The 15,646-nt window shown below is 55.2% G+C and overlaps 1 protein-coding gene across 6 annotated transcripts in view; it reads right to left on the bottom strand.

Moving 5' to 3' along the window:
• Positions 1–6: 6 nt before the first annotated feature.
• Positions 7–15,646, bottom strand: part of DNMT3A (DNA methyltransferase 3 alpha) — a 97,874-nt gene continuing 82,234 nt past the window's right edge. For all 6 annotated transcript variants that reach the window (XM_077774136.1, XM_077774137.1, XM_077774135.1 and 3 more), the window contains 17 exons: positions 12,744–12,959; positions 12,322–12,480; positions 11,866–11,973; positions 11,437–11,593; positions 10,957–11,106; positions 10,806–10,850; positions 9,992–10,071; positions 9,467–9,579; positions 9,148–9,331; positions 8,831–8,915; positions 6,507–6,652; positions 5,614–5,704; positions 5,276–5,424; positions 4,157–4,242; positions 2,315–2,384; positions 1,373–1,491; positions 7–415 (listed from right to left, as the gene is read on the bottom strand). In XM_077774136.1, coding sequence (XP_077630262.1) covers positions 274–415; positions 1,373–1,491; positions 2,315–2,384; positions 4,157–4,242; positions 5,276–5,424; positions 5,614–5,704; positions 6,507–6,652; positions 8,831–8,915; positions 9,148–9,331; positions 9,467–9,579; positions 9,992–10,071; positions 10,806–10,850; positions 10,957–11,106; positions 11,437–11,593; positions 11,866–11,973; positions 12,322–12,480; positions 12,744–12,959 — 2,100 coding nt within the window. In that variant the 3' untranslated portion in view covers positions 7–273. The remainder of the gene's footprint in view (positions 416–1,372; positions 1,492–2,314; positions 2,385–4,156; positions 4,243–5,275; positions 5,425–5,613; positions 5,705–6,506; positions 6,653–8,830; positions 8,916–9,147; positions 9,332–9,466; positions 9,580–9,991; positions 10,072–10,805; positions 10,851–10,956; positions 11,107–11,436; positions 11,594–11,865; positions 11,974–12,321; positions 12,481–12,743; positions 12,960–15,646) is intronic.

Genomic DNA, 15,646 nt, shown 5'->3' with positions numbered 1-15,646 from the left:
AAAAAAAAAAAAAAAAGGGGGAGGGGAGCTTGGTTTTGTTTTTAAATAGGACTGAAGATTAACATTGAAAAATCAGGAGATGATGTCCAACCCTTTTTGCAAGGCAAAGCCCTCCGATATTTCCGCCTCTGTGGTTTTTGTTTTAAATTCCTTTTTCTCTTCTGGGTGCTGATACTTCTCTCCATCCTCATGTTGTTGGTATTTTGTTGTGTTTTGTGTTTTTTGTTTGTTTGTTTAACTCTGTGTCACTACCTCGGTTTGCCCTCATGTCCCTTACACACAAGCAAAATATTCCTTCAGCGGAGCGAAGAGGTGGCGGATGACCGGCACACTCCATGACCGGCCCAGCAGTCTCTGCCTCGCCAAGCGGCTCATGTTGGAGACGTCGGTATAGTGGACAGGGAAGCCGAACACCCTGGGGAGAGAAGGCAGAGAGGGCGGGGCTAAGGGCAGGGCTAAGGGTGAGCGTGAGCCATCCTGCTCCGTCTCCTCTGTCATCACCAATCAGGACTCAGGCCCCCTGTCACCCAGGAGTCACTGCCCAGCAGAAACAAAGTTAGCATTTGTGAAAAACACTCTCGTCTCCCAAAGATGGAGATGCAGCAGGTATCGAAGTCTACGCTTAATACACAGCCCTAGGCATGCCAGGCTGGCTCAGTTGGTTAGGCGTCCGACTTCGGCTCAGGCGATAATCTCAAGGTTCGTGAGTTCGAGCTCAGCCTCAGACTCTGTGCCGACAGCTCAGAGCCTGGAACCTGCTTCAGATTCTGTGTCCCCCTCTCTCTCTGCCCCTCCCTCCCTCCGTCTCTCTCTCTCTCTCTCTCTCAGAAAGAATAAAAAATAACATTTAAGTAAATAAATACACACCCCCCTAGTACCTTCCCCACAAGAGTGAAGACTCTGTAAAGGAGCTGAACTCCTGCCTGACTTGAGAAGCTCCAAGTTCCTGTTTCTTCTGGTCATTTGTGTAAATGGTTTCTTTGGCTCAGCTGTGGTTACACTGACCCTGAGCAGGTAATCAATCTAGCCCGGGAGTCTGGTTTGCACCAGATCAGAGCGCTGAGGCTGTGAGACCCGCCTGGTCCTGTGCTGCCCTGGTTTGCAAAGCACCTACAATGAGCAGCACAAGTGGAGGAAGATTCTGTAGCTTAGGAGGAGTCTGAGCAAGGACCTCTGGGAGCCAAGGCACCATGACCCGATTCCTAGACCCCTCTTACCCTGTGTGACCAACCTTACGATGCACAGGAGTCCTCCCCAGGAAGCTGCCCTGTCAGGAAATATGTGGGAGGACCCAGCGATCCCTCCTCCCTTACCGACAGCCGCCACCACACACCCCACACCCCCCAACACCAGCACCCAGCCTCGGTACTACCTTTCCATTTCAGTGCACCATAAGATGTCCTCTTTCTCATTCATGAAGACGGGGAAATGCTGGTCTTTGCCCTGCTTTATGGAGTTCGACCTCGTAGTAATGGTCCTCACTTTGCTGAACTAGAAACAGGGAGAGGAAAAGCAGAGTGAGCACTCATTCGCCGGCCGTGTGTCTAACACGTGTGCCAGGCACTGGCCGGGACTGGCATGTCCAACACTGACAAGGCCTGGTCCGTCCCGGAGGCTGGGGTGAGGCCCTGGCGTGAGCGACTGCAGACCCCAATGCCCTGCTCTTTGTCCTACTTTGAGGTCACCCCGCCATCCTTAGTCCAGTCCCGCTGGCCAAGGACCTGAGAGGCAGCAGCTCGAGCCGAGGACTGAACCTCCCAAGTCTTCTAGGAACCGGTTCTTGCACACATGAGGGGACTTGCAGGCGGAAGGAAGCCAAGTGACTCAGGAGCTCAGACACCTCTGCAGTCGCCTTGCCTGCAGAGCGTTGGCGACTGTTGACGCCTGCTCTCATGGACCCTGACGCCTGGTACACTCACTCTGGGACACCTCTCCAGGGAGCGGTGCAGCTTCCGCACACCGGAGAATGTGTGGTCCCGAAGGCTCGTGTAAGAGGTCCTGGCCAAAAAACTGAAAAGCCCTAGCGGATCCATCTAATGAGAGCATCTGCTTCCCTCAGGACCAGCGGGCGATGCTCAATGGAGGATGCGCCGAAGACCAGGCAGGACTTCGGATCTCTCTCCTTGCCCTCCGGGCTGTCCCCCCGGCCCTCCCCTCTGGCCAACTGGCAGCACGACCCCATGCCACCTCCTAAAGTGTGTTCTCCACACTACCTGGGGACACACAAAGACCGCTCCGGCTCACCCCGCCCTCTCTGCCCTTCTCCCTGCCCCCGAGCAGAGGGGTTTGGTGCAGGGGTGGGGGCCTTGCTCACCTTGGCTATTCTGCCGTGCTCCAGACACTCCTGCAGCTCCAGCTTATCATTCACAGTGGATGCCAACGGCCTAGGAGGCAGAAAAAGAAGGTAACGACAGAGACCAGGAGAGCAGCATGGAGGCCATGACTCACACGGAGAAGGAAGAGAGGGCCGATGTCACCCACACACGTTGTAACCCCCTTCAAATGCCCCCAAAACATAGACACACACTGCAGCCATCCACGGACAGGCCAGCAAGCGTTCATCCTTACAGGTAAATTCCACAGTGGTCTCAATCTACAAGTACGCAGACAATACCTTCCCAGCAGAAGGAAAACCCAATTGTTCTTGTTAGTCGTCTTAAAATACACTGAGCTTTCAAAGTATCTGTCAAGCTCTGGAGGTGACCAAAGGTTCTGACCTTGACTATGGTGATGGTTTACATGGGTGTGTTCACTGGATGAAATGTACAGTTAAAAAGGCCTACGTTCTACACAGTCTCCAGAAGACTAACATTCTGTGACACTTAATGCATCACTGCTCACAGGGCAGAGCGGATCACTGAACATCACCTTGGGCGCTGACCTTTTCTGACCTTTCGGAAGACTTAATGAAGGTTTCCCATGGCCGTCCACCATCTCAGCGTGGGACCCACAGGCACCCACGGCCTGAGTGGACGCCTCCAGCCTCCGCCCTGTTTACACACACACACACTCTACTTGGTCCCTTGTGGTACCTCTCTCTGCTCCTCCTCGAAGCTCAGAGTTCTAGAATTTTAGAGTCGGAAGAAGCAAGTGCGAGTAATCCCACAGGACCAAGGTCTGTGAGGAGACACTGAGTTAGTGGCTCCCTGACATACGGGACTGCGTGACCCCATCTACCCTCGCAGTACACGTACGCCACGGGAGCTTGGGAGGGCAGGTGTGGAAACAGCTCAGGCCAAGTTGCTGCGCTGACCCATCTCCTTCCCATCAATAAGCCCTCACAAAAGACAGCAGTTTTGCTAAACGGGTAGGAGATTAGGGATGTTCCTACAACTTCACGCTAATGGCTGAGGGGGAGAGGAGAAGACTGAGGCCAGATTAGACGATGTTTCTGATTTATAGATATAGCGAGGTTTACAATCCACTCTTAGAACATTCCGGAAGAAAAAAAAACATTCTGGAAAATATTTCCCTACATAACAGCTATCTAGATTGGGTGGATCTCACTCTGCTCTGAAACAAGACTCTCAACCAGAATTCCTTTCTCCTCATAGGCCTTTTTAGAATGCATTTATTCCACTGAAGAAATGAAGTTGCCTTCATGACTATCTGGCCGTTAAAATCTCTCCCTATGTAAACTAAATAAAGAACATCCTTCCAACAAAGGACCTGAAGCTAACAAAGTGTGTGGATAATAGGTGAAGCAGGACCCTCTGAGCTGCACAGTGTTGCTCTGAGATTCTCTCTCCCGACCCAGGTGTGGCCCAGCTGTGGGCACCACTCCTTTCCATCCCAAGTCCACCCTCCATAGCTTCACCTCCAGAGACTAAGGACAAGCGGAGTCTAGATCTGTCATCGGTGCAGGAGCGCCAACTGTGTAACTGAGCAGCATGGGAATTCTCCTTTGGTGTAAAGAGGGCACTTTCAAAGGTCTTATCTCAGTCATTTATTTCTGGTTTCTCAGGCAAATATTTTCTATGCTCTGGCTCCCCTCCTCCCTCAAGGAGAAGTAAACAGAGGAAAACATGGCAGAGCGGCAAGCTGGTCGGCAGAGGAGGCTGCCCGTGAGGGCCCCTCCATGACCTCCTCCTCCTTGGGCTGAGCTGCTCGTAGACACCAACCCGCAGTCACCCCAGGCCCGGGCGCTCTCACCAACCTGTTCATACCAGGAAGGTTCCCCCAGAAGTAGCGGGCCCTGTGTGCAGCTGACACTTCTTTGGCATCAATCATCACAGGGTTGGACTACGAAACAGGAGAAAGATTAAAGATGAGCGACGGAGGAAAATGAGGGTGCGCCAGGAAATTTTGCTAGTTTCAGAGCCTTACAGCCTCAAAGGCGCTTACTCTTCTCTCAGGAAGCCACACAGTGGGACAGCCTGAAGCCTCTAGGGAAAGCCAGAATGGACCCCAGCCACATTCCACATGCTCTCATCAGAACATTCTAGACCACTGCAGTCCAACTGAACACCTCTGATGATGGAAAGGGTTTCCTGTCTGCACTGTTCAATGGAGTAGCTGCCACTGGCTAAAGTACTTGAGATGAGGCTAGAAAAGACTGCGGAATTTTAATGTTAATTTAAATACCACGCATGGCTGATGGCTACCCTACTGGACTACATACCTCTAGCGCACCCAGAGGCTCTGAGTAAGAAAGTTCCAGTGAGTGTGGATGTGTTCACTGTGTGTCCAGATTATGAGCCACATAGATGCTTGCTTGCACTTAAAGTAAGAACACCAAGCGGGAGCGTGGGCTCGAGCTCCCGGGCTGCCCACCCCGAGAATGCCTCTGGCCACAGAGATCCTGCGTGTCCGGCTCCAGCTGGTTCAGAGCTGAGCTGGGACCCACAGGTGAGCCATGTTTTTTCCTTCCCAGGGGCCACAGAACATCTGCCGTGGTGCCAGGCAGTGAGGGCGAGCCACTCTGGTTGGGGAAAATGGATCTGGCCGTCTCAAAGTTTCCCCCAGTGAACCACCACACAGAAGCCCAACTCTATGAGTCTGGCACCCCACCTGACTTAGGAACAGTCCTTCAAGCACTGAGGCCCACACCCACATACTACCTCTCTCAGAGTCAGACCACGGGTTCTTTCCAGGGTCGGCTTCTAACAGTGTTTCCTCCCTGTCTAATTGGGAAGCCCTGAGCTTCCCGAACAGGCCCCTTGCAAAGCAGAAGTCACCAGTCCCCAGCTCCACAATGCAGATGAGACAGGGATAAAGCAGCAGTCCAAGGTAGAAGCCATTAGTGAGCTGGCCAAACCAAGGTTGCTGGCTATACCTCGAGAAATCGCGAGATGTCCCTCTTGTCACTAACGCCCATGGCCACCACATTCTCAAAGAGCCAGAAGAAGGGGCGATCATCTCCCTCCTTGGGCCGCGCATCATGCAGGAGGCGGTAGAACTCAAAGAAGAGCCGGCCAGTGCCCTCTGAGAGGTCGGAAGAGAAAGCCATCAGCTGGGGCTGTCTGCATGAGACAGTGGTGTGGCTCGGGCACAGGGAGGGCAAGGGAGGACAGGGTCATTGGGAGTAGCTGTCCCAGGGCAGAAATATCCAAGTAGGAAACCTACGTGCGGAAGCACCAGCTCAGAAGGTGGAGGGGTGAGCACGGCACCTACCGTAGAGTCCTTTACGGGCAGGGTTGACGATGGAGAGATCATTGCAAGGACTGCCCCCAATCACCAGATCGAATGGGCCCCACTCCTGGATCTGGGAGGATAAAGGTAACGTGATAGCCTGATGTCCGGGGACAGGGGCAGAAATCAAGAAATTATCTGTGGATCTGGCAACAAAAGTACTTTGGCACGAGAGAGGGGACACCCAGCGGCTCGCTAGGCTCACTACACACGTTCGCATCTACATACCACATGCATGCCCCCCCGCCCCCCAACACACACACAGTGCACCACGGCCGAGTCACTGAGGCTCTCTGAACCCAGTTTCCTAAACAAAGTAAAGGAATCAACTGGAAAACCTCTGAGGCCAGCAGGGAAACAGTACGCTCCCGGCAGGAAAAGGAGGAAGGGAAAAAAGGGAGGGAGGCTGCCCCTCGGAGGGAAGGCAGCCTGGGCTTGGTGGCTCAATGGGAGGCTACTTTGTGCTCTGCACACTTTGGGCGGGGCATCTGGGCCATCTGAACACCCTCCAAATGCCCCTGGGGATCCCCGAGGGCCTGCAGGTTCAGGGGTAGACACAGGTAACTGGAAGGACAAAGGGTCACTCAGGCAAGACCCTGCCAGAGCCCCCCCACCCCCGAAACGGAGGCTGGTAAAGCTGTTGCCAAAAGTACTAGAAAAACGGGAACCATGGTGCTCTGGTAAATAGGGCCTGAGGCTGGCCAGGGGCTGCCCATCTTCCTCTCCAGACAGGAGGAAGATGGGAGAGAAGAGGCCGGGGAAAAGGAGAAAGGAAAAGAACAAATGAAAAATATGCAAGGGGGCTGTGGCCGCCCCCAGGAGCAAAGTGCCAGGGACGCAGAGAAGGTGGGACGGGTCCCACTGCACTGACATACATGCTTCTGTGTGACGCTGCGGACGTCCCCGACGTACATGATCTTCCCCTGGTGCCGCACCATGCCCACCGTGATGGAGTCCTCGCACACCTCGGAAGCGATGTAGCGGTCCACCTGAATGCCCAAGTCCTTCAGCACCAGAAGCCCTGTGCCAGCAGGCAAAAGGCACGGTCACTGGGTCTCCTTCCCAGCACCCTCATCTTGGCAGGGGGCTCTCTGGCTGGCTAGACACACGGGTCAGCAACAGGCCTGAGCCCTCCCCTGCCCGGTAAGCTGCAGGATCCTTCTGGACCTTTGTCACGCATCCTTTGATCTACTTAGAAGGCAGTCAAGAGCAGACAACAGGTGGTTTTCAGGACCAAAGAGAAAAGCAGGTGACTTTCTGGGAGGCCATTTCTTTGCTGTTTCTACATCCTGGATATACCAGGCCTTCCTCATCCCTCACCCACGGCCTCCTGCTGCAATTCTACCCAGCCTCCAAGACTCAACCTAAATGCCACCTGCTCTAAAAGGCTTTCACCAACACCCCCTACCCCGCAGTCCCCTGGAAGCCCCTAGCACTCTGCATCTCTCTCCGACTTGTTACAAGCGTGTATTTCTAATTCAGGCCCTTAGATTGCAAATGGTCTTCAGGACAGAGACGGAGTCTCATTTGTGTTCCCCTCCTGAGTGAACTACACTCGCTTCCTCACCACGATCCCTCCACAAATGCTGTATGGAGGGCAACGAAACAATCAGAAGAGACCCTGAGAGCTTCTGAAGAAACAGCACCATCCCCATTGCTCAACAGACCTCTCCACCAAGGGGCTTCCACGGCCTGCCCGGGGCGTGACGTGGTTTCAGAAGGCCTCAAGGTTCTGGCCTGGGAAGCCGAGGCTGTAAATTAACTTCTCTACATTTACATAGTATCAACACTGAGCTGAGAACAGCACATAAGCATCTGGCCTGATATGCTACCCTGCCCTGGCCCTTTAACAGCCCACCTCCCTCTGGTCACAAGTTTTGAAGAGGCTTATTCCTTTCTTAAGAACTGAGAAGCCGGGTCGCCTGGGTGGCTTAGTCGGTTGGGCGTCCGACTTCGGGTCGGGTCATGATCTCACAGTTCGTGGGTTCGAGCCCTGCATCGGGCTCTGTGCTGATAGCTAGCTCAGAGCCTGGAAACTGCTTCAGATTCTGGAACCTGTTTCAGATTCTGGGTCTTCCTCCCTCTCTACCCCTCTCCCGATAGCACTCTCTCTTAAAAATAAACAAACATTAAGAACAAAACAAAACTGAAAAGCCCTCAGGGGCACCTGGGTGGCTCAGGTCACAATCTCCTGGTTCATGGGGTGGAGCCTGTTTGGGATTCTCTCCCTGTCTGTCCCTCCAACTGGCACACACTCTCTCTTTCTCAAAATAAATAAACATTAAAAAAAAAAAAAAAAAGAACTGAGAAGCCCTTGGCCTAGGGCCATGACAGATGGACAGAGGTCAGTAGCACCTTGCAGGAGGGCACTCTGGCAAGGTCAAGGATCGGACTGTCGGATTGTATGAAAAGAACTTCCCATACAGTGACCCAGCATTCCCTAATAGTCTAAGTAGATAATGATATGTATGTGTGCATAAGGATGTCGTCAAGGACTACTCATAATAGAGAATAGTAAACAACCCAACAGAGGGCTTGTTAAATAAACGATGTTATTTTTACCCAATGGAATCCTATGAAGCATTTTCAAATAAGGGATGGCCACGTTACCAGGAAAAAGCAGGCATGGTAGCAAATGAAAAGGCAAGTTACAACACAGTGTGCATTTTACTATCCTTTCGCTTTATTTATCTATCTATGCATGATTATATAAACACACATTCACAGACCCACAGAAAAAAAAGGACAGACACCAAAACACTAATTATGGAATTATGGGTGATTTAAATGTTCTTTAGACTCTCTTGTTTATAGTTTTTTTTCTTTCTTTCTTTCTTTCTTTCTTTTTTTTTTTTAAATACTGTGAGTTACAGTCATCAGATAACAGAACTGCCTGTGTTTTTGTTTTGGTCGCCGAGTCTGTCCTTTGAGGCTTTGTGAAAATCTTCAATAATCTCTGGCTAACGACCACCCTGTCCTCCGCTGGGGCGCCTCCCCCATGGAGAAACATGCTGGCTTACCACTGATCTTACTTCTCATTGAACACAGAAGTTTCCTCCGTGGGGTAGTATTTTAACAGCTGTCACGTTAACCATCATTTTGTTTTGCCAGAGTCACAAGCGCACGGTCCCTCAAGCAGAGCCTCCTTGCCCCAGGACCAGGACGGTGGCACATCCTGGGGTCCGTGCCACACACTCACCTGTAGCAATTCCGTCGAATAGAGACAGCACCCGGATGGGCTTCCTCTTCTCGGCTGGGACAGGTGGGTAAACCTTCGGAGGGTCCTAGGCACGAGCACAAACAGACAGGTGAACGGCCAGGAGGATTCTGCAGGCCTGCATCTGGGGCCGCCCCCCAACCCCCCCAGCCCACTAGGGCTGCCCTGGCTTTCCAGGCCCGCACCCCTGCCTGTCACCCAGGCTCCGTGACAACCCAAGCACTCTTGCTTGGGTCGAGCCTGCCCTCGGGCTCCAGCTGGGAGGGGATGGGAAGAGGCGCCCCAGGCCCGGCACTCACAAATTCCTGGTCGTGGTTATTGGCGAAGAACATCTGCAGCCGCGAGGGCCAGTCGTCCCGCCGCCGCAGCAGCCCGTAGGTGCCTTTGTGCCCGCACATGTAGCAGTTCCAGGGGTCCTCCTTGATGGCTGCCTGGGCGGCCCCCGGCCCCACCAACAGATCCACACACTCCACACAAAAGCACCTGGAAGGAAGCCCAGTGTAGCAGGGCTGGAGCACGGCCGGAGCCACGGGCTGGGCTGGGGAGGGGGGCACGCTCTTGGCCCTGGATGGAGCTCAGCTGGGGTGGGGGGGCCGTGGGCCGGGCAGGGACCCTCACCTGCAACAGTTGTTGTTCCCACACATGAGCACCTCGCGGCCCCCACAGCAGATGGTGCAGTAGGACTGGTAGCCGTCGTCATCGTACTGGTACGCGCACTCCAGGAAGCAGTTCTGGACAGCAGAGCGGAGGGTCAGGGACCACCAGGTGGCAGCCAGGATGGCCACGGCGAAGGCGGGCTGTGAACCCAGGTCTGAGCAAGGGACAGCAGGTCTCCCAGCCCAGGGCAGCGCATGGGATCAAGAGGCGTGAAAGCAAGCCCAGGGAGGGAACCGCACCCCCTTGTCCCTTGCTGCGGCGCTGGACTTTTCTCCTGGGTCCCCAAGGACATCCATCCATCGGTCCGTTCTCCCTCCTCCACACCAGGGACTGTGACATGGTGAACCCACATGGGGGGATCAGAAGGGGCATTAGAGGGGGACTATAAGCCCAGGCAACTATCAGCCCGGAGGGTGAGAAGGTGCAGACAAGACAGCCAGGGCCCCAGAGCTCTCTCGGCCATGTCTCTGCTGGGTGTGCCCCTACCTTACAGTTTTGGCACATTCCTCCGACGAAGAGAGGGTGCTCCAGGGTGACGTTGAGGCTCCCACAAGAGATGCAAATGTCTAGAAAGCAGGGACAGCAGAGAAAGTGGAGTGAATGTCATCGAAGGGCCCTTTCCCACCTTGGGCCAAGGCCCACTCCAGAAAAGCTACCAAAAGAAAAGGGGGGAGGCATTGGAGCCACAGCCCAAAAAGGCGGCAGATGGGAGTCTGGGAGGGCGCCCGGGGAACAGGGAGGCACTGGGGCCCCTATCTCGATGCCCATTAGCTCTCAGAGCGGCAATGCCTACCGCCCAGGAAAGGCATAATTCGAGGACAGGAGCCTGCCCATGAGAAGAAGGCCCTGACCCTGGGTGACTCTGGAGACAGTCCAGTCCCTGGGCTGTCCTATATCTTGTGCTCCTGCCCCATCTTTCCCAGCCCTGAGGGCCCCGAGCCGGACAGACTAGGCCAAGGCAGACAGACACAAGATGTTCTAACGACCAAGGGGGTGAGAGAAGGTGAGGAAAAGTAAAAGGCCAAAAGGTCGCAGGTTCGAGTAAATCCGAGAGGCCACCCTTCCCTGACCCACCGGAGTGTCCCAAACCCTAAGGACCAGCCCACGTCATGACAGGAAAGTGTGTGAAGCAGGCTGAGGGTGGGACACGCAGGACAGAAGCCCTGACTGGGTGCTGACATCCCATGACGTTCGAACCTTTCTAAATACCTATGCTGCTCTGCCTGGGCCAAGCCCTCCTGCCCGTGCTGGGAGCCACGGACCACGGACCTCCCAGGGATCGGCGCCCACGAGGACTCACCCTCGATGTTCCGGCACTTCTGCCGCACCTCGTACACCAGCCGCTCTGCGGAGGGGAGGAGAGCCCAGCATCAGAGGGGGCCGCGAGGGCCACGCCGCGCCTCTGAATGCCAGCCTCGCCACGCCGCTCTCTCCAGAGCCAGGCCAACTACCTCTTGTGCGTTCGTCAATGATCTCCTTGACCTTGGGCTTCTCGGTTGTGCTCTTTCGGGGCTTTTTGGCTGGTGGGGGTGGTGCATAGGCAGCTGCCTCGGGTTCGACCCACATGTCTGTGTAAACTTCTTTGTAGGGATTTTTCTCTTCTGGATAAGGAAAACAGGTGATGAGATCATGGTTACCACGGACAAGCAGTGCCAGCACCCTCCCTTCCTCTGTTCTGCCTACAAAGGGGTATAGCCTGGTCCCCAACTTGTTCTAGCTCCCAGCCCCCCAGTGTCAGCAAGCCAATTGGAGCATCATATTCTGAGTCCCAGAGCGGCACCGCCCCTACGCCAACCCCAGGGAAAGGGACACTCTCCCCGGGCCTCTCGACGGGAGGCACTGGCGGCTCAAGGCAGAGCCTTCCCAGAGCTGGCGTGGAGCTGCCTGGCTGGCAGGGGTCCCAGAAGGCGGGGCTGAGCACCTGCATTTACCTTCGGGTGGCTCCAGGCCCTTGGGGCCAGAGGGCTGGAACCCTCCGAGAGCCCATTCGATCATCTGTTTGTTCTGCACCTCGACGGCCTTGGCAGTGTCGCTCTCGTCGCTGTCGTGGCACGCTGGGAACAGCTTCCCCGCACGGCTACTGGCCACCTGGAGGGCAACACGTGTGGGGGAGGCGTCCGGGCAGCAAAGCGTCCCAGGGAGAGACGTGTGGCCAGAGGACAGCAAAGGTGGCCGGAGGCAAGAGCTGGGAGAAGGGGTGGGGCAGGGCTGCAGGAGAACACTGGAGGAGGGCGTGCAGAAAGGTTCCCCAGGGCCTTACAGGCGGACCCCCTGCCTGGGCCTAACCGCTGTTCTCCAGCTTCCAGACCAGCCAGGGGTCCCTGCTGCCTATGCCCCCTCTGCCTCAGAGGGCCGCTCACCTGCAGGACCTCGTAGATGGCTTTGCGGTACATGGGCTGCTTGTTGTAGGTTGCCTGGTGGAAAGCGCTGCAGAACGAGCTCAGTGGCATCAGCTTCTCGACACACACCTGGAGGGACAACCACCGACGCCCCCTTGCTGCCCTGGCCACACCAGAGTCCCCACCGTGTGCCCAGCAGCAGGCAGGTACAGAGAACCAGCTGCATCGACCAATGATTACGTGGTGCTCAAAGGAGGAGTCTAACCCAAGCGTTTCGGGGGGGAGGACGTGAACGCAAGCAGGAAAGGAGTTCTGGAGAAAGGGCCCCGGAAGGCAAGAGCCTTGCAGGTGAGGCGCACCAGCTCTCCGAGACCTCTTCTTCCACCCCAGTTCTGGCCCTCACCCCCAAATACCACAGCTACCCCCGGGGCCAAGACCCGTCCCTCCCTGAGGCTACCACCAAACCGCACAACTTACCACCGAGAACTTGCCGTCTCCGAACCACATGACCCAGCGGGTGCCTTCAGCTGCTCGGCTCCGGCCCGTCATCCACCAAGACACAATGCGGCCTGGCCACCAGGAGAAGCCCCGAAGTTTCCCCCACACCAGCTCCCCAATGCCAAAGCCCCGGCCGTCCTGGAGCCCCAAGGAGCAGAAGTCATTACGTGGTGGTCACGAGGCCCTGCCACCCTGATCCCCCCGTGGCAACCCCAGCCCTGGGCATCTGAGGGTCAGGACAGCCAGGAGGGAGCTCCATCTGAAGGACCGAGACAGAGCAAGACTGGGGAGACGAAGAGGCCTGGGGTCAGGTGGAGAGAGGAGAGCAGGACGGGAAGAGCTGGCAGTGGAAGGACCCAGGAAAGAGCTGGACGAGGCGGGGGAAGAAGCGAGCCGCTCACCTCGTACTCTGGCTCATCATCGGCTGCTTTAGTGGCGTTCTTATCCCCGGCGTCGGCTCCCACAGGCTCAGGTGTGGTGGCCACAGTGGGGGACGCAGGGTCGGTGGGCTGCTGCACTGCGGGAGGGCTGGCCTCCTCCACCTTCTGAGACTCGCCAGACCCCTGGCTTTCTTCCACAGCGTTCATTACTGCAATCACCTTGGCTTTCTTCTCAGCCTGGAGAAAGAGGTAACAGAAGTTACCTTGACCTCTCCAGGAATTAGCAAGGCCCCTTGATACTGGCGGCCTCTTCTCAATTTCTTGGTTGCCCCAGAGAGTGACAGAAGGATAGAGCGGAGTTCTTAACTCATCAACTCAACTGGCTGGCCATGGAAAACGGGAAGATCTGAAGTTGGGGTGGTGAACTCCAATCAGTTGGCTTGTTTCCAACATCCTCTTGTGCCTCTCACAAAAATCTTCCTTCATCGGTGAGCATCATCAGTTGCCCACCCTCTGACACGGAAAAGATGAATTCTATTCAGAGAGTAATTGTGTGCCTCAGCTTACGCACAGATCTTGGCTCCGTCCTCTCCTATCTTCCTTCCCAATCACGAATTGGCTCCTCTTGTCCTTTTCTTTATAATTTTCCTGGGCAATCAACCCCTTCTATTCCTGGTCTTGGCTTCCAGACCACACATCCAGTTTTGTCGTGATGTCTACCAAGGATGAAATCACTGTTCCGTGTTCCCCCTCTGTTCGAACCTCACCGAAAGAGCTGCAAGAGCTTGCCTGCTCCTACACCATTTGGAGTTCTTAGGATTGGATCAAATGCATGTTTTCCGATTCACCCCTTCTTTCTACACACACCTTTCAGATCCATAAATACATTTATTCTTTCAACAGTTCTTTACTGAGAACACACTACAGGCCATACATCCTCTCTGCCATCCTACAATCCAAACCCAATTATGCTCCCAACTGGCCAGTCTCCACCCATTCACCGCATCCCTCTCATCCTTCCCAAAACCTGCTGCACAATTCTCATCACCCTACAGAAAAGAACGAAATCCTTGATCCTTAACTCTGAGAACCATTCCACCTAGCATCACCCCAGCTACCAAATCCGAGGGACACATGAATCTCAAACTTCAAGGCTCTGCACCTGTTTCCACCACATTCGGAGAGAAACATCCCATATTCGATATGCTTTTCAACATGAAGCTTTCCCAGAGAGGTTAGAGCTGTGAATGCAAGCCCATCCTCAGGACTAAACAAGAATACCACAAAGCAACTTGGAGTATGAGCTCTAAGCTGGTCGGAGCACCCACATTTCCGATTCCCGTCCTTGCCTGGCGGTAACAGCTGATTTCTGGAGCAGTCCTTTCTTTCTCTTCCAAGTTGCTCAACCTAAAAAAGCATTTGCTCTAAAGGATTTCCATTACCCTTTTCTGACTGCCTTAACAATTTGATGTAAGTAAGTATCAAGAATTCCAAGGACTCTCCAAAAAGCTCATCAATGGACTCCCAGATCCCAGGGCTCCAGGTGAACAACCTTTGTTTTAAGATCAAAGGCCTACTGTGTTGTAGATTTGTTTCCTTTAGGTCTTCCTTCAAGTCTTTGTCTCCAGGCCACTGACCAAACCTGCTCCTGGCAGAGCCCTGGTACACTGAGGATGAAGTCCTGGTTCTTTCCGCTGACTCCATGAATTCTAAGATCAGATACCGCATCCTTTGCCCCCAGCCCACAATCAGCTGGGAAGAAGAGCTGGATGCCAGTGGTGGAAGAATGCACAGCAACTGTTCTTGCCTCCCAAGCCCCCCCTCACCTGCCGGGACTTTGCTCTCCCCTTCTTCCCACCATCAATTATCTACCACCTCCTCCCCCACCAGAAGGTGCGCCTGGGTGTGCGCTCCGTCCTCTTCTAGAATCAGCTGTGGCAGCACGGCTGAAGCTCCAGACCTTCTCTCGGAGGGACACCATGCCTCCAGGAAAGTCAGGCATGGATGACTCATCGACAGCAGGGTGCCGCCGTGGGTGACCCAAAGACCCCGCTTCTTGGCCAGAACAGGGCGCAGGTGGCACAGGGCAGGAGGGGCCTTCTGAGCAAAGGTGAAGCCACTTGCACAGCGAGCAGGAGTGGGTGGGTGCCGGGCTCCCCACGTCTAGAAGGGAATCGTGCCTGATGCCACCCTCCTCACTCCCCCACAGCCCCTTTGTCTCTCTTCAACCCCTCCACAGCGAGTTCCTGAACATTATTCTTCCCCCACAACTTCCCCCAGCTTGTCAGATGCTGCTGCTGACGGCTGTTAGGCACCCCCAACCCACTAGGTGCAGGAGAACATGCACCCAGCAGGGTTTTGGCAGGCGGAGGAGGAGGAGGAGGAAGGGGCCTCCATCGGGACGAGGCCAGCAGGGGTGGAGGAAGGAGAATGGGGGTGGGTTAGCAGCAGGAGGCAAGAGGAAAGGGGAAGAAGTGGCGGAGACGGTGGCTGGGTGGGGGAGGGGCCGCATTAGAATAGTCTGCCTAGGGCAGTGTGGGAATGCCTTTTTTCCACGCTCACTCCAACCCTCCTCCCCGGGCAAACAATGGGAGAAAGAAGGGTTAACTCAGGGCTTTGGCATTTGGGCTCCTGCTCCCAGTTCACAAGGTCCCACTCCAGAGCGGCCCAGAGATTGGGCAGGACCGGGGAGACGCCTCGCCAGCCCCCACGACTGTGGCTCAAGGAAGCCACTTCGTCTGGAGTTCGTCCACCCTGGAAAGCCACTGGTAACTCCGCTCTAGCAGAAGCAAGGCCTCCGCGTCCAGGCCCATCTTCCTCTGCTTCCTGTTCCAAAGGTCAGAGGGCCGGGTGCCCGTGTGATGCAGTGGATCCCAGGCTGTCCCGGGCACCTCTCCCATCCCAGGTCATCGTCAGGCCGCAGC

This window comes from Crocuta crocuta, unplaced genomic scaffold, assembly GCF_008692635.1.
Source record: "Crocuta crocuta isolate KB4526 unplaced genomic scaffold, BGI_CrCroc_1.0 scaffold246, whole genome shotgun sequence".
NCBI classification, from domain to species: Eukaryota; Metazoa; Chordata; class Mammalia; order Carnivora; family Hyaenidae; genus Crocuta; species Crocuta crocuta.
The sequence above is the reverse complement of the archived record's forward strand: the minus strand, read 5'-3'. Positions and strand labels throughout refer to the sequence as shown.